Source organism: Harpia harpyja, chromosome 13 (assembly GCF_026419915.1).
Source record: "Harpia harpyja isolate bHarHar1 chromosome 13, bHarHar1 primary haplotype, whole genome shotgun sequence".
NCBI classification, from domain to species: domain Eukaryota; kingdom Metazoa; phylum Chordata; class Aves; order Accipitriformes; family Accipitridae; genus Harpia; species Harpia harpyja.
The window spans coordinates 41,157,462-41,174,954 of record NC_068952.1 but is presented as its reverse complement, the minus strand read 5'-3'; the positions used below and the strand labels follow the sequence as shown (position 1 = coordinate 41,174,954).

The 17,493-nt window shown below is 67.3% G+C and overlaps 2 protein-coding genes across 14 annotated transcripts; both read right to left on the bottom strand.

Moving 5' to 3' along the window:
- Positions 1-28: 28 nt before the first annotated feature.
- On the bottom strand, positions 29-7,493 carry LOC128150383 (actin filament-associated protein 1-like). 8 transcript variants are annotated; one of them, XM_052806533.1, is made up of 17 exons: positions 7,356-7,493; positions 4,336-4,482; positions 4,167-4,241; positions 3,972-4,066; positions 3,628-3,718; positions 3,338-3,555; positions 3,082-3,261; positions 2,795-2,878; positions 2,505-2,595; positions 2,212-2,429; positions 1,993-2,123; positions 1,779-1,899; positions 1,576-1,669; positions 1,270-1,419; positions 996-1,156; positions 790-900; positions 29-684 (listed from the first exon to the last, which is right to left on the bottom strand). In XM_052806533.1, the coding sequence occupies exons 1-17, from the start codon at positions 7,369-7,371 to the stop codon at positions 658-660; spliced, it is 2,010 nt and encodes a 669-aa protein (XP_052662493.1). In that variant the 5' UTR covers positions 7,372-7,493; the 3' UTR covers positions 29-657. The 8 variants fall into 8 exon arrangements, with proteins under 8 accessions (XP_052662493.1, XP_052662495.1, XP_052662494.1 ...); XM_052806535.1 differs by having other exon boundaries at positions 3,972-4,048; XM_052806534.1 differs by having other exon boundaries at positions 4,354-4,482.
- Positions 7,494-7,637: 144 nt separating this feature from the next.
- Positions 7,638-17,340, bottom strand: DMTN (dematin actin binding protein). Of its 6 annotated transcripts, none has more exons than XM_052806331.1 (17): positions 17,105-17,338; positions 12,811-12,874; positions 12,436-12,492; positions 11,884-11,958; positions 11,546-11,701; positions 11,364-11,408; positions 11,141-11,249; positions 10,929-10,985; positions 10,705-10,857; positions 10,481-10,590; positions 10,288-10,393; positions 10,098-10,162; positions 9,948-9,996; positions 9,592-9,647; positions 9,340-9,399; positions 9,160-9,240; positions 7,638-9,080 (listed from the first exon to the last, which is right to left on the bottom strand). In XM_052806331.1, exons 3-17 carry the CDS (start codon positions 12,451-12,453, stop codon positions 8,967-8,969), a joined length of 1,254 nt encoding a protein of 417 aa, XP_052662291.1. In that variant the 5' UTR covers positions 12,454-12,492; positions 12,811-12,874; positions 17,105-17,338; the 3' UTR covers positions 7,638-8,966. The 6 variants fall into 6 exon arrangements, with proteins under 6 accessions (XP_052662291.1, XP_052662295.1, XP_052662292.1 ...); XM_052806335.1 differs by lacking the exon at positions 17,105-17,338 and adding an exon at positions 13,712-13,732 and having other exon boundaries at positions 11,546-11,721; XM_052806332.1 differs by lacking the exon at positions 17,105-17,338 and adding an exon at positions 13,712-13,732.
- Positions 17,341-17,493: the final 153 nt, after the last annotated feature.

The window sequence follows — 17,493 nt, the reverse complement described above, 5'->3', positions numbered from 1 at the left end:
GCACAACCCGGTAGAAGCCAAGTTTTACCTTTTTTTTTTTTTTTTTAATCCTTAAAAAAACCCAACATGTTTCTACAATTAAAAACAAGCCATGACAAACACAGCTGCTGGAAAGCAGCCCGGGGCCCAGCCCGGGTCCCGCCAACTCCATGGAAGGTGCAATTAAGTGCCCCAAGCAGCCCCCAGCTGCGTGTCCCCCCCCAGCTTGCCTGGTCCGGGGTGTATCCGCACCCAGCCCTGTGAGCGGGTGTCCCTGGGTGGGGGGGACGGACGACCGGGGTGCTGCCGGTGCACCATTTTGACCAGACCCGCATCAGGGACAGAGCCAGCAGCTCACGAGGTTGCAACCATGAAATCTGTGCCCCAAAACCAAGGTGCTGGGATGGGCGAGAAGGCAGCGAGCCTGCGAGGGGCTCGCCACCCTCCAGCCCTCATGCCAGAGAAACTAGAAACCCACAGACGGAGAGTTTATATGTATACATATATATATAAAAAAAATAGATGTGCGTAGTTGTAGCGTTGATATTGATGGTTAAAAAACAGATACCAGGCTGGTCCTGCACGATCCACGTGCAGCCCTACGTTCTGCTGAGAGATGCCCGGTCCGGCAGATACATTTGCGGGTCGGGGGCTGCCCCGGGGCCGCTGCAGCACTGGTCACATCGCAGACTTCATCTCCCACTCCTGGAGAGCGGCCGAGACGGGTGGTCAACCCCCTGCATCCCACCGCCACGTGTGGTACCCGGCTCACCTTAACTCTGCCCACCCCACGCAGGTCCCAGCCGGTACCTTTCTCTTCTGCAGCACTTTTCCCTTTTCCACGAGGACCGGGGAGGGAGATGGCTTCAGGGCACTCTTCGCCGATGCGGTGCGCTTCAACAGCGGCGTGAGGAATGAGCCCTGCCGGAAAAACGAAGCGGAGAGAGGGCGATGCCTGCCCTCCTGAACCGTTCATGCTCCCCGCAGCCTCTGCCCGTCCCCAGTGCCCCCCCCACCTCGGAGCCGGCCGAGCTGGCGGTAGCGGCGATGTGACCCTTCAGCGACTTGCCGATGGCCAGCAGGTTCATCTCGGAGCCGGCTTTCAGCCTGCCCTTCATGCGGCAGGCCCTCTCCAGCTGCCCCACCTTCTCCTCCAGTTTGGGGAAGGCTCTCTTCCCTGCAAGGACAGCAGGGGCACTGCCAAGCCCGGGTACCCCTCGACCCCGCCGGCTGCTCGGGCAAAGGCCAGGCACCCCCCGGCAAAGGGGCAGATCCCCTCTGCGGTCCTACCGATGAGGATATCCAGCCCGTCCCGAGCCCCTTTCCTCTCGGGCAGCGTCAGGGTGCGCTGGGACTGGGAGAGATCCCTGCTCCGGAGCTCGGGGCTCACCTTCGCCCGCTGTGGCCTGGCAGCCCTGTCCCGGAGAGCTGCCGCCGATGCTGGGGAGGAAGGGCAGAGGAAGGATGCTCAGGAAGAAGGGCAGAGGAATCGCGGCACACCACCGTGTTCGTGGGCACCGCAACCTCCATCCCAGGGCTGGGGTGCACGGGGGGACCCCACCGCTCCCCTGGATGGAGCATCCAGCCCCTGCTCACCTGCGCTGCCCAGGGCATTGCTGCAGGCACCGGCGGGCAGCGCAGACACGGGTCTCTTGCGCTGCCCTGGCACTGCTCGGTCCAAGCTCTGCTGCTGCGGAAAGAAGCCCAGGAGAAGCCCATGGGCAAGCGGACGGTGGGAGCCCGTCCCCCTCACCCTGGGGCTTGCATGGGGGGGGCCAATGTGCATCAGCGGAGGTTACCAGCTGCTGCAGGCGCTCCACATTGGAGTAGAGGTGCTTGGGGACCTCGGTCGGTGGGAGCTGCCCGAAGGGGTCATCCATGTAGGCGTTGGGGGTCGGGACACGGCGCAGCAGCAGCCCACTGCAAGAAGAAGGGGGGTCCCATTACTGCCTGCGGCCCCGCAGCAGAGCAGGAGGGCTGGGGCCGGCCGTGCTCCGGCCAGCATCTCCTTACCCCGCAGCAGGGCAGCTGCTGGCATCGCCCAGCCTGGGGGTCTCGGTGGGGGCCCCGTCGCCAGCTGGCTCCCCTCCTCCCCTGGCCCGCAGGGTCTTCAACCAGGCTTCCCTCTCCTCATCCGAACAGGTCTGGCACGGGGCAGAGGGTCCAGGCTCAGCGGGTCTCCCCCCCGGCGAGGGACACGATGGGTGCTGGGGCGCCACGGCGGTTGCTCACCTGCAGCAGGGCGAGCTCCCGGCCCCGCTGGGCGATGCGGATGCGGAGGCGCTGGGGGGAACCGGCGGCCGCCCCCGGGGAGACCTCGCAGCCCTCCAGCCGCAGGGCGCAGACGGGGCGCTGGGCACCGCCGGGCTCGGGGAACATACGCAGGGCTCCCTGCCGCACCGCACACCACAGCCGCTGCCACCGCCCGCGCAGCCGCACCGCCAGGAAACCTGTGGGTGCATCCCCCATCAGCAGTGGCACGGGGTGCAGGGACACCCCCTCATCCAGGTCCCCACACACAGCACCTCCTTTAGCATCCTCTCCGGGCCGGGGGCTGCGGGCAGGGCTCTGCTGGGAGCAATCCTCCTCCTCCTTGCTGAGCTGGGACCCGGCAGCCTGAGAATGGAAAACAAGAGAGCCCCGTCCCCAGCGGGTTTTAAGCCCCCTGCACCCTGACCCCCACCCTACGGCAATGCAACCCTCCCCAGCATCACCCAACGGGGACAGCAGGACAGGGAATCGGGGTGTTCTCTCGAGACCCCTGGCAGCCCCTTTCCCGTGCCTGGGTTTCCCGGGGGAAGGACAAGCGGCTCACCCTGCCGAGCCTCGAGGAAGGTGATGCCGGGATGCTGATGGCTGCCAGCCCGCTCGGGGCATCGCTGCTGACCTCTTCGATCACCTGCCGAGGGAGACGGGGAGTGCTGCAGCCCCGGGCTCCCGCTCCCCCATCTACCAGGGTTCCAGATACCCCCCAGATGGGACAGACAGGGTCGTCCCCAGCCACTTCGGGAGCACCCCAGCAGGGCTGCGTCCCCGTTTTCTCCCTGCCCACCCCTCCCTCCTGCCCACGCAGAGCTCTGCCAGGCTGCAACACCTCCAAACCTTCCTCCAGTCCTCAGCCTGCTGCCGGCTCTGGAAGCCGATGACCAGCGCCTCGCCCGCCGTCCCCGTCACCTTCAGGCTGTGCGGCATCTTCTTACCACGCTTGGCTTTGTAGGCGACGTGGCAGCCCCGTAGGTCCAGCTCCAGCACCGGCTGCGGGTCGGCGGCACACCTGAAGCACTACGGAAGCACGGCGGGGTCGGCAGAGCTCGGGGACCCGCTCCCACCCTCCATCCATCTTCCTCCAGCCCCTCACCAGCAGCACATGCTCCCGGACGATGAAAAGCTGCTTTGCCCATTGCCCCAGCCAGCGCTTCCTCCAGAGAAAGCCGCAGAGCTGTGCTTCGGGGCGGCCGAGGGGCTCGGCATCGGGGCCGGCAGCCGGCGGCCGCCGCAGGTAGTGGGCACGGTCCGTCACGCCATCCTCATCCTCCCCGTACGACTCGTAGTGGCTGCTGTCGGTGTCGGCACCGCCTGAGAGCCGGGAGGGTGTCAGGGTGCTGGGCGTATGTGGGTGCTGGGGAGGGGGTGCGGTGGGGTGCTCACCGGAGCCAGTGCATCTGCCGGGGCCGAGGGGTTCGGCATCTTCGTAGGAGTCATCGGCTGGTGGGAATGGCGAGATGCCCGGCACCTTGCTCTGGGGAGAGAAGGGATGCTCTGAAGGTGCTGCCCCCCAGGGTGAGCCTCACGGGGTCCCCAAGGGACTGCCGGGGGGCTCTGCCCAGAGCTGGCAGCCAGCATGGGAACCTTCCCGGCCTGGTCGGATGCCCGTGCGAGCAAGGTTGCAGTGCAGGGATGGTCACCGGGTGACCCTCTCCCATCCCCTGTCCCAGCACAAGCCCCCCCACACACACCCACAGCCCCCCAACCCCTCCGCCACCCACCCTTACCCCTCCATGCAGGCTCAGGGTGCTGACCGGGCAGCACTCACAAGCTCTCCCTCCCGTTCCATCCACCATCCTGGTTCCTGGGGAGAAAAGCGGGACTGGCAGCCACGTGCCGGGTCGGCGAGGAGCCCCGCATCCCCGGCCGCACACGATGAGCCGCTGGCAGAGATGGGGTGCGGGTCAGAACATGCAACTCACCCGGGCTGGCCCGGCCCTGCGGGGTCCCCGCGGAAGGCGAGAGGCAGCGCATGATCATGTACTCTGCATCCTCTGCTGCGGGGGGAGCGCCCGGTCACAGCCCAGCTCCCAGCCCCTTCCCTGCTGCCCACCGGGCACTAAGCGGGAGGCCCCCCTGTCTCCCCCCCACCCGCAGACCCGCGCTCACACGGGGGGCTTTGCAGCCGGGAGAGGAGATCGGCCACCGACTTCTTCTTGGCCCGAGCCGCGGTGCTGAGGCTTTCCCGGTCCAGGATGAGCAGGAAGGACCGCAGGTCCGACAGCAGTTTGTCCAGGTCTGCGGAGGACAGGGACGTGCCATCATACCCCGCCAGAGGAGGGTGCAGGCAGGGGTGCCTGTCCCCTGCCCGCCGCACCGGGCAGGGCTGGCAGGGGCTCTCCGATGCCGAGCAAACCGACGTGGGGGTTTACGCGCCCCGTGCCGCCGGCCGTGCCCCCGCTCCCGGCACCTGCCCCGGCTCCGCACAATCCCGCTATTGATGGGCCTGGGGTTCCGGAGGAGGATGAGGAGGGGGGACGAGGACCCACGCCGCTGAAGGCTCCTCTGTGTGCGCTCACAGAGCGGGTTTGTTCCCGGTTGGGCGAGGGGAGCCGTGGCCGTGGGCCACGCCGGGCAGCCCAACGTGCTGCTCCTCCGTGCCGCGGAGGAGGAGGAGGAGGAGGAGGCATGGCACATGGGAGCAGCTGATGAAGGCTTCTCCAGGCATGCCGAAAATGCTGAACATTCACCCGCTGCCCGCTCCAAGGGCAGGGAGCAGGGTCAGGGCTCAGCATCAGCCGGGGACCCCGACCCTGCCGTGCCAGGAAGGAGGGATGGAGCGGGACAAGGAACTGCTTTGTGCCTCCTCGCCCCGGCCGGGGAAGACGGGAGTCCCGCACCCTGCGCAGTGGGACGGGACAGCACTGCCTCCATCCCGCAGCCCCCCGAAGTGGAGGAGACCCGGAGGGCTACGGGCACGGGGAGGGGGTCCCAAATGATGGTGGTCCCCTCAGCTCTGGGTCCATGCAGGCGTTTCCTGCGATGGAGAAGCACGTGGCAGAGCAGGACCATGCACAGCCCCAGCCTGGCCCCTCACCCCCTTCCCGCAGAGCCCCCTCGCCCTGAGCACCTCTGGCTGCCACCGCAGGAGCGGTCAGATGCCCCCCGGCCCCCCCCACCACCTCCCCCCGGGTCCCTGCCTGCCTTCCCCTGGCTCCTTGCTGCTATGCATCTGGAAGTGGTTTGCATCGCTCTGCTCCGGGCTCTGCTCCCTGCTCCCAGCTGGGATAAAATGTTGCAGACCCGCTGTCGAAACCCACTGCCTCCTGGCACGGAGCCTGGCTGTGCCGGCTCCCCCCACGCCGCTCCGCTCTGCTCCCAGCCTCCCTCCTCGCCATCCCCCTGCCATTTCCCAACTGGAAGAGGGACAACCCCAGCGAAGCCACAGCCAGCTGGGAATGCTGCCCTGGGGACTCCCCGCAAAGCCCCAGTTGACCCCAGCATCCTCATGCCCTGCCATATCCCTGCATCCCGCATCGCTCCGGGCTGGCAGGGATGCAACGCATCCCCAAAGACAGCGGCAGCCTCCGGGGGAGGCAAGGGCAGGCAGGGGGAAGGAGCCTGCGGTCCCACGTGTGTTACAGGGGACATGGGAGAAGGCCCTGCGGAGGTGTTGGCATGGGGGGGAGCACCGTCCCCCTCCCCAGTGTCCCCAGCCGGGGAGCACACACCCCTGCCCGGGGAGGGGAGAGGAAACATCTGGCAGGGCAGCAAGGCTGAGCAATGCCGGAGCTGGGCCCAAACATCTGGATTTCCCTGGAAACTGGGGAAGGGAAAGGGGGGACCAACTCCCTGGGGGGACCGGCGGGGGGGGGGCTGGGGCAGGGGCTGGCCGAAGGGTCCTGTGGGCAGAGTGGGAGTGGGGGGGGGGGATGGGGACTGTCCCTTGTGCCCGGTGTGCCTGGCTCTTCCTCTCCCTCCCTTTCTCCTCTCCTCCACCCAGGCCAAATTCCTCGGCAATGACATCTCCGTCCACTCACCCCCCCTCAGCCCTCCCTGCACCCTGCCCCTGTGCTCCCCCCGGCCGGCCCTCGATGCCCTCGGTGGGGCAGGAGAACCGTGCCCGGCGGTGCCCGGCCGTGCCCGCAGCCCGGTTCGGAGCAGGCAGGGGCTGCCTTCACCCATGAGGCCACGCCAGCTGCCTGCTGCCTGGGCCAAGGGAAAGGAGCCGAGATGAAAAACAGCTGCCTCGGTCTCCAGGGCGGGAGGAAAACGCCCCCCAAACACACAACCGTCTCCTAGCAAAGTGCCCTGCTCCCGTGGGACGTGGTCCAGCCCGATGGCATCCTCATCCTCATCCTCAGAGGAGGAGGAGGAAGGAGAGGGCTGCCCAAGGGATGCCATGGGAGCGCAGGATCCCCGGTGATGCCAGCACCCTGGGGGATTTGGGCTGGCACCTCTGTCCCGTGGCCATGAGCATTTTTCTCCGTGTAACGATGGGGAAGAGGTGCCCGGGCTCAGCCCTGGACCCCCGTGGGGTGCAAGGGGGAGCAGGGTCTCGGGGTCACCCCAGGCCCCCTCTCCGGATCTCGGGGTGGCTCTCGCCCAGCATGGGATGACTCAGAGCAGGAGGCTGGAGGCCGCCCCGAGCCTGGAGCTGCTCCTGGCCGCAGCGTGACCCGTCACTGCGGGGAGGCTCTGGGCCACGGCTTGAGGGTGGAGGCTTTCCCCCCCCACCCCGAGCTGCTGCACCCCCAAAATTACCCCAGGGAGGGTGCTGGCAGAAGCCCTGGCATCCCACACCCTGCCACGGCACCGCGCACTGGCACCCCACCGTGTTCGGGGGCACCCGAGCACCCCATCCCTGCTCTGACACCCCCAGCCCTGACACCCACACCTTGTCCCTTGCACCCCTTCCCTCCCCAGCACCCATCCCACAGCCCCACACACCTTCCCACCGCCCCAGACCCCCACTCTCCCCCTTTTGCACGCTCTCCTCCTTCCCACGCACCCCCTTTTCCCTTCCCCCCCGCCTTTTACACGCTCGCCCCCTCCCCGGGCACCCCCACGCTGCCTCAAGCACACTCTCTACCCTCTCTTTCACCCTTTTGCAGGCTTGCACCCCCCCCCCGCAGCCTTGCACCCCTTTGCACCCACCCCCCCCTCCGTACCTCTCTGCCGGGCCATGGTGCGGGTGCGCTCACATCGCGGCTGGACCGGGACCGGGACCGGGACCGGGACCGGGGCAATGCTGGCCCGGCCCGGCTCGGCTCTCACACGCCCTGCGGGCCCCCAGCACAACACAACCCGACCGGGGCGGGGGGAGAGGCGGGGAAGGGCTCCGCATCCTCCTCGGAGCACCACCGCCATCTGCAGGGACCAGGGGCCGGGGGCGGGCCGGGGGGGGGAAGGTTGGTGGGACGGGGGGGGGAAGCAAAGGAGCGGAGCCGGGCTGGATAAAGCCATTTCACCTTTAATTGTAAGCAAAAAATCACTCTCACGCGGATTCTCCGACACCAGCAAATAAAATAAACTCTAACAAAACAGAGAAAGTGAATCACTGTAGTCCAGTCAGAAAACAAACCCATATTTATATATATATTTATAGATATGTCGTTTGTAGAGTAGCAGTGAAAGGCAAGTATGGGCCAGTGATTTCCCGATAAATTACATTCTTTACATCCCAACAAGGTCTAGCGGCTGGAAAGTGGCTGGAAACAGAAACCAGGGAGCGGGGGGGGGGGGGCAGGGGTGCAGGGGCAGAGGGGTCCTGCCCAAAACATGTGCCCAAAGAGAGGATGGGAGAGGTGCGAGAAGGGAAGGTGCGAGAAGGGAAGGTGCTGCCCGGTGCCGAGCCCTGCCTGCACGGCCGTGGGGGGGCCAGGCAGCGCTGCCCAGGCGCCGGTGGCCGCGGTGCCCATCGAGCCGTGCCCCGCTTCTTTTTTGCCCGGCTGCATCACCCCGGTTCATCGCCCCATTGCCCTGCTGCATCCCCCGGTGCATCATCCCACTGCGGGCATATCTGCAGTTAGAAATGCAGCAGGAGCTGCCTCAGAGACCCCCGCTCTGCCACCCCCTGCCCCATCCCACGGTGTTCCACCTCACCAGCATCCCAGCCCTGCCCTCTGCCAGCCCAGTGCCGGGCAGGTTTTGGCAGTGTACGTGTCCCTGCGGTCCTCGCTGCAGCAGCTGGCACAGGAGGGACCAGGGGGGATGTTAAAAGGGGGGCTGGAGGGGGGGGACAAGGCGGGATACCGGCCTGGCTTTGCCGGGAGCACATCGGCCTGGCAGTGAGTCGGCCCCCAGGCTCTTCCCAAGTCTCGGGGTGAACATGTGGGGGGGCAGAGGGGCACCCCGGGTGCGGGGGCCGGAGGCGGCTGACCCCTGGGAGGAGGGAAGCCACCCCGCTGCCCATGTGCCGGAGTCGGCACGCTGCCGGCCGGACGAAAGCAGAGCCAGGCACTGCCCCTGCCAGCGTGCCCGGGGGGAAGAGGGGGGGCACGAAGCACAGAGACCCCCCCCCCACACCTCCCCTCCTGGCTGAACCGTGCCTGCTCCGGACCAGGGTCTGCCCCCAGCCCCATCACCCCGCTGCGAGCTGAGCGGCGGAGGCAGTTTTGAGCCCCCCCCCCAAAGCCCTTTTCCCGCAGGAGGAGTGAGGAGGGGGGCAGAGCCGGGGGGTCTGGGGGAGAGGGGAAGGGGGGGATCCTAGTAAAAACCGGCTGAGAGCCCTAAAGCGGTTACACGGCGCGACACGGACTGAGCTCGGGGCCGAGGCGGGCTCAGAAGAGGAAGGCTTTCTTCTTCAGCTCGTTGCGCTTCCAGAGGGCCAGCTTGCTGAACTCCTCGGGGGGCATCTCGAAGACCCGCAGGAAATCCTCGGGGGAGAGGTGCCGCTGCGGGGGGGGAGAGGAGGGTGATGGGGTGACGGGTTCCCCCTCTCTGTGCCACCCCCGACCCCAGTTCGGCTCCTACCTCCAGCCTGGTCCTGTCCACGCCGGGCGGCAGCTTCACACGGCCTCGGTTTGTCACCATCAGCATTTCGTAGGGGTAGATCTGCAAGGGTTGGGGGGGGGATGCTGTAAGACCCTCTCCACAGCCCCCCCCAACCCTGCCTAAGCCCCCAGCCCCGCCTAAGCCCCCAGCCCCGCTCACCTTTTGCTCCAGCATGCTGGGGAGTGAATTGCCTCTGTCCATGCGCCCACGCTGGCCGTTCTGAGGGGGCAAAACCTGACATCAGCCGTGACCCCCATCTCCCCAAAGGGCTGCCCTCTCCCACCCAAAATGAAGCCAAGGTGATGGGCTCCAGCCCGGGGATAGGTGCACCCACCCTCCCCACAGTCCCCTCTCCCTAATGGGACACAACACAGAGGTGGCCCTGGTGTCCGTCCGTCCCCCCCAACATACATCACCCTCTCGCCGGGTCTCCACACTGGTAGCCAGATGAGTGCTTACCTGCAGGCCTGGAAAACAGAGAGGAGCAGGGCTCAGCCCCAGGGACCCTCCGCTGGGCCCCCCCACCATCCTCCCCCGGGTGATGACAAGCCCTGAGAGGTGGTTTTCCACCCTCTGCTGAGCCCAGGCTTGCCCTGGCATCCCCCATCCCTGGGAACATCCCCGCATCCCTGGGGAGATCCCGCATCCCTGGGAACATCCTCCATCCCTGGGGAGATCCCGCATCCCTGGGGACATCCTCCATCCCTGGGGACATCCCCGCATCCCTCATCCCCAGGGTCATCCCCAAGCCGTGGGCTGATGCTCACCCGGACTTCCCTTCTCGCTGCCCGCCGAGCTGAACTCTGCCGACTGCAGCTGCAAGGGGACAGGGGACAGCATGAGAGCAGTGCCACCCCCAGAGCCCCCCCGAGGCCGTGTGGCCTTGGCAGCGTGGGGGCAGCTGCCTGCCCACTCACCCGGGTGAGGGTGCTCCTGCCAGAGGCGGGCAGCGAGGAGCTCTTGTAGCTCCCCATGTGCAGAGCTGCAAGAGAGCAAGAGACCGTCAGAGGTGCAGGCAGGGCTGTGGGAGCTGGCAGGGGTGCAGGCAGCCGGAGCCACCGAGCGGGGAAGGGAAGGGATGGGATGCGGGAAGAGCATCCCACGTACATGTGTGGAAAGGTGTCCGGTCCGGCAGTGAGCGGGTTTTTCTCCGGATAGGGAGAGATTTCTCCATCTCCTCCTTCAGGATCAGCTTCCCGAGGTTGGAGGTGACCTGGGGGCGAAGGGACACGGGTGGGGGTCAGTGTCAGCATGTCCCCAGCCCCTCCCAGGGTGCCCACCCGCCTGCTCTGCCCCTCACCTTGCTCAGCTCCTGCCTCTGGAGCTCCCGCAGGTTCTTCATCTCCTCCGTCAGGTCCTCCTCCTCCTCCTCCCCTCTCTTAGAGGCCATCCGCTTCCTCCACTCCGTCTCTGGGGGGAGAAGGGGGACATTATATCCATTCCCAGCACCCCTGCGGGGTCTTGGAGGGGGGATAAACCCCCTGGTGCAGCCCACCCCCTCGCCTGCCCCCATTCCCCACCTACCCACGACGGCCAGGGATGGGGGGCACGGCCAGTAGTCAGTCTCGATCTTGGCAGGCTGGTTGGGGTCTGGGGGCTGCGCTGCCGGGAACTTGGAGGATTCGATGATCAAATCCTCTATGAGATGCTTCCCGTGGTGGGCGCCGGGATGGTGCTCTGCGGGGCACAGGGGGGGTGAGGCAGTGCCCTGGGGCGCCCCATCCCATGGGACAGACCCCCCCAATCACCTTTCTGCCTGTAGATCGGAGGCTTCTTGTATATGTTGAGCTCTGTCGTGTCGGTCTCTGCAAGGAAAAAGGGGGTTGGGGGACGGGAATAGGGAGCTCACGGCTCTGGAAGGGTGCTTGCCCAGACTCCCTGCTCAGACTCCCTGGTCTGCACTGGGGCTCAGGGTCAGGCGACGCTGGGGGGGGGGGGTCACGATGCTGGGGGACCGTACCGGGTCGGTGGAAGTGCTGTACGCTGCTGCGGGCCGAGCTGCTGCCCTGGCGAGAGGTGGGCTGCGGGGCACTGCTGGGGGTCCGGCTCTCCAGCCATTCCCGGATGACCTGCGGGCAAGCGGGGCCGGTGAGCAGCGAGACCCCGGCAATTCAGCATCGCCCCCTCCTCCTCGGAGCCCCTGCGTGCATCCCAGAGCTGGGGCAAGCTGTGTCGGTACTCACCTCCGGAGATGGAGGAGGAGAGATGGATTTGGGAGACAGGGAGCGCTGCAGAAGGCAAGAAGCAGTTTATTCTGGCAGCCCCACATCTGCCCTCTGGGACCCCTCTCTCTAGGGGGGGGGCTTTCCCCCACTGGCCCCCCCAAAACAACCAGGGGATGCAGGTGGCCCCGGGGCACCCTCACCTCTCGGCTCCGGGGTAGCTCCACGTGCTCCATGAGTGAGTAGGTGAAATGGGGTTCGTAGATCATCAAGTCGGGGCGCTCGATGTCCAGGATCGCTTTGTCCTTGGGGATGGCGGCCAGGTCCTTGTAGCCTAGAACCTCATTGTCCATTTTGGCCTGGAAGGAAGGAAAAGCACCTTCGGTTTTGGGTGCAGAAAGGAAACAATGAGGAACGGCGAGGGCTTCCCTGGGGCTGGCATCCTCCGTGGCCCCACCAGGGCGATGGAGAGGGTTTGGGGAGGAACATCCCGACCCCACGGATGGAGGGATGTGGTGGGGAGACATGAGTGACCTCTTACCACGATGCTGGAGGGCGATCCGGGGACGCTAGACCCACGGGAGGAACAGACGCTCCCAGGGGAGGTCAGAGGTTGCTGGAAGGGAAAGGGGAGATTTTAGCAAACCTCACCCTCAACGCTGCCAGCCCAGGAAGGGGCTCAGGGTCACGGTGAGGACCCCGGGGCATGGCAGGGGGGCCCGGGGACACCCCTGTGCCCCATGGACCTCAGCGCACCGGGGCAAAACGTCCTTGGGGATGGGGTATTTCTGGGTGGGCTCCGGGGCCTCCTTTGCTCCTGCGTTGTGGTTCGGGGCAGGGGACAACCCGGGAGGTGACAGTGGCTTGGCCAGGACACGTTGCCACTAGATGGTGCTGCCAGGCTGGGCTGGGAGGAGGAGGAGGAGGAGGAGGAGGAAGGCAGGGCCCTGCTAGCAGCATCCCAGGGTGACTCTGCCGATGTCCTTGGCCACCAGCCCCTTCGTGCCTTCCCTAGCTGCAGGGCTCCCCACTGCCCGCATGCCCCCAGCACCCTGCCAACCCCCAGCACCCTGCCCATGGGCCCCCCCCTCACCTTCTGCAGTCTTTCCATTCAGCTGCGGGCTGGAGGGGCTGTGTCAGTCACAGGGTCCTGCATGGGGAGAGCAGGGGCTTCGGGGCACTGCCAGGGTGGGCACGGAGCACCCTGAGGTTGGTCCTAGGGTGAGGTGGGGGGGCAGAACCCAGCTTCCCACCACCCTCCCGCCACGAGGCTGAGCCCGGCAGCCCCCCCACGCACCGGACCCTGATGCGGCACAAGGCCAGCACGGTCCCACTGTCAAATATTCACGCGCTGGCAGCAGGACAGGCTTGCCAGGGGGATGCCACCGTCCCTGGGGTGGCCGAATGGCTCCGGGTCTATGCCCCGGGGCAGGGGAGAGGTGCTGGGGCACGCCGGACCCCCACTCACCGCCGCCTCTGTGGCTCCACATCCCTCTGGGTGCTAACGCCGGGCTGGGGCTCGGGTGCTGCCTCTGCAAAGGAGACGAGAAAGGTGAGAGTGGCTTGCGGGATGACAACGGTGTGAAGTTCAACCTTGTCCTCCCAGCGTCCCTGCAAACCCCCCGGTGCCCGCAACACCCTGCCCTGCTGCGTGCCGCTCCTGCCCGTGCCGGCTGCCGGCCCCGCTGCCCGGCGGTGGCTGCTGACGAGCGTTGGCAAGCGGAGCAGAGGTAATGAAGCCCTTTGTCAACCGGCAGCGAGCAGCCTCGAGAAGGCTCCAGCAGCAGCGGGACGGGCGTGCTGTGCTCAGCCCCTGCCCCACAGCCCCCGGGCCTGAGCCCTCCCTGTGCTTTAAACCCACAATGCTACAGACAAAGGGGAAAATTCCCCATTCTCCTCAAAACTTCTCCTTTCAGAGGGGAGGGCACCGGGAAAACCTCGTGCAATCCAGGCAACAACGGCAACTGCAGGGCAGAGCCCTCCAGCCTTGAAGCCCCCCCACCAGCAGCCTGTGCGTGGGGCTGGGGAGATGGCATCGCCTCTGGGGACCCCCAACCCCGCTGTCCCCCAGCCCCACGGCTCCCAGCACGGGTGCAGAGCCCATCCCTGCGGGATGTAGAGATGAAGAAGGACCAGATCTGACAAAGCCCGGAGCATCCTCCAGCTGCCGGCAACCAGCCCGGCACGAGGTACCGCCCTGGGCTCGCTCTTCCGAGGATTGAGCCAGGACGAGGAGGCTCTGCCGGCAGCTCCGGGCTTGAGCCTCTCCATGCAGGCATCACCCCTCCTTTGAGACCACCCTGCCACAAATAACCCCCGGCTTTGGCACTTGGCGGGGGTCCTGACCCTCTCACACCCATGCTCAGCACCTTCCAGCCCTCCCAAGGGTCCGCAGGAGCCGGTGCCGGTGGGACGGGCACCCCCGGATTGGCACCGAGCGCGGTACAAGGCGGCATTGTCCGGGTGAGCAGCGGCCACCCCGCGCACCCATGAGCTCACACTTTCCAGCGGCAGAGCCAGGGCAGCCCCCCCGCCTCCGGCTAGCACCCCACGGCGCTGGGGGGGGCACGGGTGGGCCGGGGGCAGGCGGCGGGGACGCGGTGGCACGTGGCGGCGGTGGCAGCGAGCAGATGGATGAGATAGCAAATGGCAGGAGGCAGTGGAAGCGGCAGAGGCCGGCGGGAGGGTGGGTGCGGGGACGGGTGGATGCGGATGCCGGCGGGGAAGGAAAACAAGCCTGAGCCAGGGGTGCGGAGAGATGCCGCGACGGAGCCGAAGGGCTGGCGAGGGGTGTCGGGGCTGGACAGCCAGCTCTGGCACTGTCCCCCCCCCCGGCCAGGGGACATCTTATCTTGTGCAAGCAGGGAGCCACCGCCCCAATGGCAGGCTCTTTCCCCATGGCAACCTCCCCGGCAGCCCTTGCTGGCAGGTTCCCTGCACGCTCCCTTGCTCGCCAAGATAAGGCCGATGCAGCACGTGTTTGGGATTTTCCTCGCCAGGAGGGCAAGGGGGAGCAGGGAGAAGGGGTGGGGGGGTAACACCGTGCCCCCCTCCCGGGGCGATGCTGCGGGTACCCACGGTGCTTCGCCGGAGCGGGGAGAGAAAGGTGCTGGGCAGGGATGCACGGGAAGAGGAAGAGCGACGGAGGGAAGGATGGACGGACGGACAGACAGACAGACAGACCACGTGCTGGAGGGGGCTCGCCAGGCTGCAGGGGTGCCACCCCCCAGCTGCACAGCACATCCCGGGGGGGGCCGTGGGGAGGGCTGCCGCTGCAGCGGGAAGAGGCCAGTTCCCTCCTCCCCACCCCGAGGAAATCCGGATTGGACTTTTCGCAGCCGCCAAAGCCATCAGCGCCCGGCACTCGGGCCAGGGGCCAGGCTGCAACGAACCCTCTCGCCCGGGGGGGGGTTAGGCAGGGACCCCCCAGCCTTCCTCCCCTCTCCCTCCTCTTCCTCCTCACTGCCTGCCTTGCCCTTGCCTTCGTGCTGGGCATGGGCATCCTGCTGCTCCCACAGCTGCCCCGGCTCCCTGCCAGCAACGGGGGGGGGGGGACACGGCGGGGTCACAAGTTCCCTGAACAGACGGTTCCCGACAGTCCTGGGAACGGTGTCCGGTGCTTCCCAGCCCAGCCCCGGCCTCCTCCTCCTCTTCCCACCGCAACCCCCAAACAAACACAGCACGGGAGAGGCGCCGAGCATCGCATCCTCCCTGCCTCGCCGGGGGAAACCGAGGCATCGCCGCACACGGGGGCCCCACCGGCAACTCGATCGCGGCAGGGCCGAGCCGGCGGGGAGCACGTGGGTCCCCGACCCACGTCTCACCGGTGTCCGGTTCCTCCTTTGTCCTGTTTCTCGTCCTTTCCCTCCCCTCCGGAGCATCGCCCGGCAGAGGGGAGCGACCCTTCGGCTATTGACAGCCCATTGCTTCCGTGCCATTGCACCCTTCCCGGCACGGCCCTGCCGAGGGACGCCTCGGTGGCCTTAAAAGCCACCAGCTGCCAGTGCCTGGCCCCTGGGATTTTTCCATCCCCTGAGGCAGAGGGTGCACCCTGCCTGTCCCCCCCTCCTGTGGACACAGGGCTGCTCCGTGCCTCAGTTTCCCTGGCTGGGGCGAGGCGGGGAATAGCAGCAATCCGCCCTCTCCATCCAGGAGCGGCTGAAGGGGGCATTTCCACCTCCTCCGGCTGCTCGCTTCCTCGCATCCGAGGGATCTGGGCCAACCCAGCTGCTCTCCTGGCCCCCAGCCCTGCCAGGAGGCTCTGAGCCCCCCAACAAGTTTCGAGTGGGGATGCCTGGCGCTCGCCCTAAAGCTCCTGGACGATGGGGGGTCCATCCCAGGCCCCCCTGCCCCGATGGCCACGCCGCAGCCCGCTTTGGTTAGCGGTTCACGTGGCACGTAATCTGGGATTAAAATGGGATTAGCCTGCTCATCCCGCACGCGGAGGCGCCGGGAGGGACCCACCAGGGGTGTGTGTGGAGGCCGCATCCCTCCGGGGCTCCCAGCGTGGGGCTGGTGATGGCCCCGGTCCCCAAGGACCCCCCCTCCAGCTCTGCCGGCCCCGCACACCACCCCGCGGGATGCCCTGCGTCGAGCACCTTGGGGTGGCGTTTCCCCGGGTACCCCGATGCCGTACACGGGGCTACCGCGGCGAGGCACCCGCCTGGCAGGGCGCCGGGTGGTGGGATGTGGCCGGGGGCTCCCTGGGGCTGAGGTGGCAGCTGGTGGCCCAGGTCTTCCCGGGAGAGGTTGGGTTTAGCCCTGCCTGACCACCGGCCCCGCACGCCCACAGCCAGGAGCCGACCCCTCCCCGGGAGACGGCTCCATCCGTGGCCAAGAGCTGGGGGGCTAGGCTTTGCACCCTAGTTTCCACCCCCCCACCTCAGGTAGCCCGCCGATGCTCCGTGGCAGCAGGGTGATGGGAGTTTGGCCCCTCGGTGCCTTGCCAGAGGAGCTGGATAGGGCCAGGAGGAGCAGGGGGGCTCCAAAATCCCATGCCCGTGGCAAGACCCTGACCGCCACGGCCCCGCCACGCCGCACACAGGGAGTGTCAAACCCCGTCAGAGCCTGCGCCCGGGGGGGGGGAGTGGGATAGGGGTGCCCCCCCCTCCAGCAACAGCGCTGAGACCCCACAAACTCACTCCACAAGTGGGGCTGGGAATGGCTGGGCTGCTCCAGCCTCCTCCCTTGGGACACACGGTGGCAATGTCCCCAGGGAAGGACAGGGGATGTCCCTGCTCTGCCGGCAGCAGCCGAGCCCCGCTGGGGGGGGGTCTCTCGGAGGGTGGGGGGGGGGTGAAGTGGGGTGCTGGGAGCACTGTGCTGCTGCGGAAGGGACACGGGTGGGAGTCCTGGGGAGGGGGACCCCCATCAGCAATGGAGCCCGTGTCCCCGCCTCGGGTCACCGCCCTTCCCGTCCCCGCGGCCCCCCGGCAAGGGCAGCTGGCTTTGCAGCGCTGGGCTTAGGGAGGGGGCACGGCTGCAGCCCCCGGAAAAGATGGGCGACAAGATGTGGGGCTGTCCCCAGCTCCCCCCCCCCCACCTCCTCCCACCCCCCCGGGAGCAGGGACTAACGCAGAGCCAAGGGAGGGGGAGCGGCGGCACCGAAAAGCAACGGGAAAGCAAAAGGCGGCCGATGTCGACCCCGATGAACCGGCCCCCCACCGCCAGACACCCCCCCCTGCCCCAAGCTGTGTGTCCCCCCAGCCACGGCCACCTCCCTTCCCTCTCCCCACCGAACCACGCGGGGTACGGCCACTCACCTAGGGACGGGGACACCGCATACCTCCAGCCGTGGGGAGCTGTGGGGGGGACTCCCTCGGCCTCCTTCTCTTGCCTGGCCACCAAATTACCCCGTGGGCTGCTGGGCCGGCTGCCCCGGCTGCGGCCAAGCCACCGCCGGCGCGCTGCGGCGCGCATCCGAGAGCGTGACAGCCGGGCACGGGTGTGCGAGCGTGCGGGTGGGCGAGCCTATCTCCCAGCCCCAGCACCACGGCTGTGCCACCCGCCGTACCGATAACCGACGGCGGGGTGCCGGCTAGGGCGTGCGTGCGTGGGTGAGTGGGTGGGTGGGTGAGTGGGTGGGTGGGTGCCGCTCGCCTCTCCCCACTTCTACTGCTGGCTCAGTCCCTTTCCGAACAAGAGGAGAATT

Bases quoted from the DNA above. Each gene is read 5' to 3' on its own strand.
- LOC128150383 (XM_052806531.1), bottom strand. From the start codon at position 4,881: ATGTGCCATGCCTCCTCCTCCTCCTCCTCCTCCGCGGCACGGAGGAGC. The intron at 2,430-2,504 runs GTGCTGTGTGTG...ATGCACCCACAG, and splicing joins CGGAGAGGATGCTAAAGGAG to GTTTCCTGGCGGTGCGGCTG. The intron at 1,420-1,575 runs GTGAGCAGGGGC...CTTCCTCCCCAG, and splicing joins CAATGCCCTGGGCAGCGCAG to CATCGGCGGCAGCTCTCCGG.
- DMTN (XM_052806331.1), bottom strand. The intron at 11,702-11,883 runs GTAAGAGGTCAC...CCTTCCTTCCAG, and splicing joins GATCGCCCTCCAGCATCGTG to GCCAAAATGGACAATGAGGT. The intron at 11,250-11,363 runs GTGAGTACCGAC...GCTTGCCCGCAG, and splicing joins CTCCTCCTCCATCTCCGGAG to GTCATCCGGGAATGGCTGGA.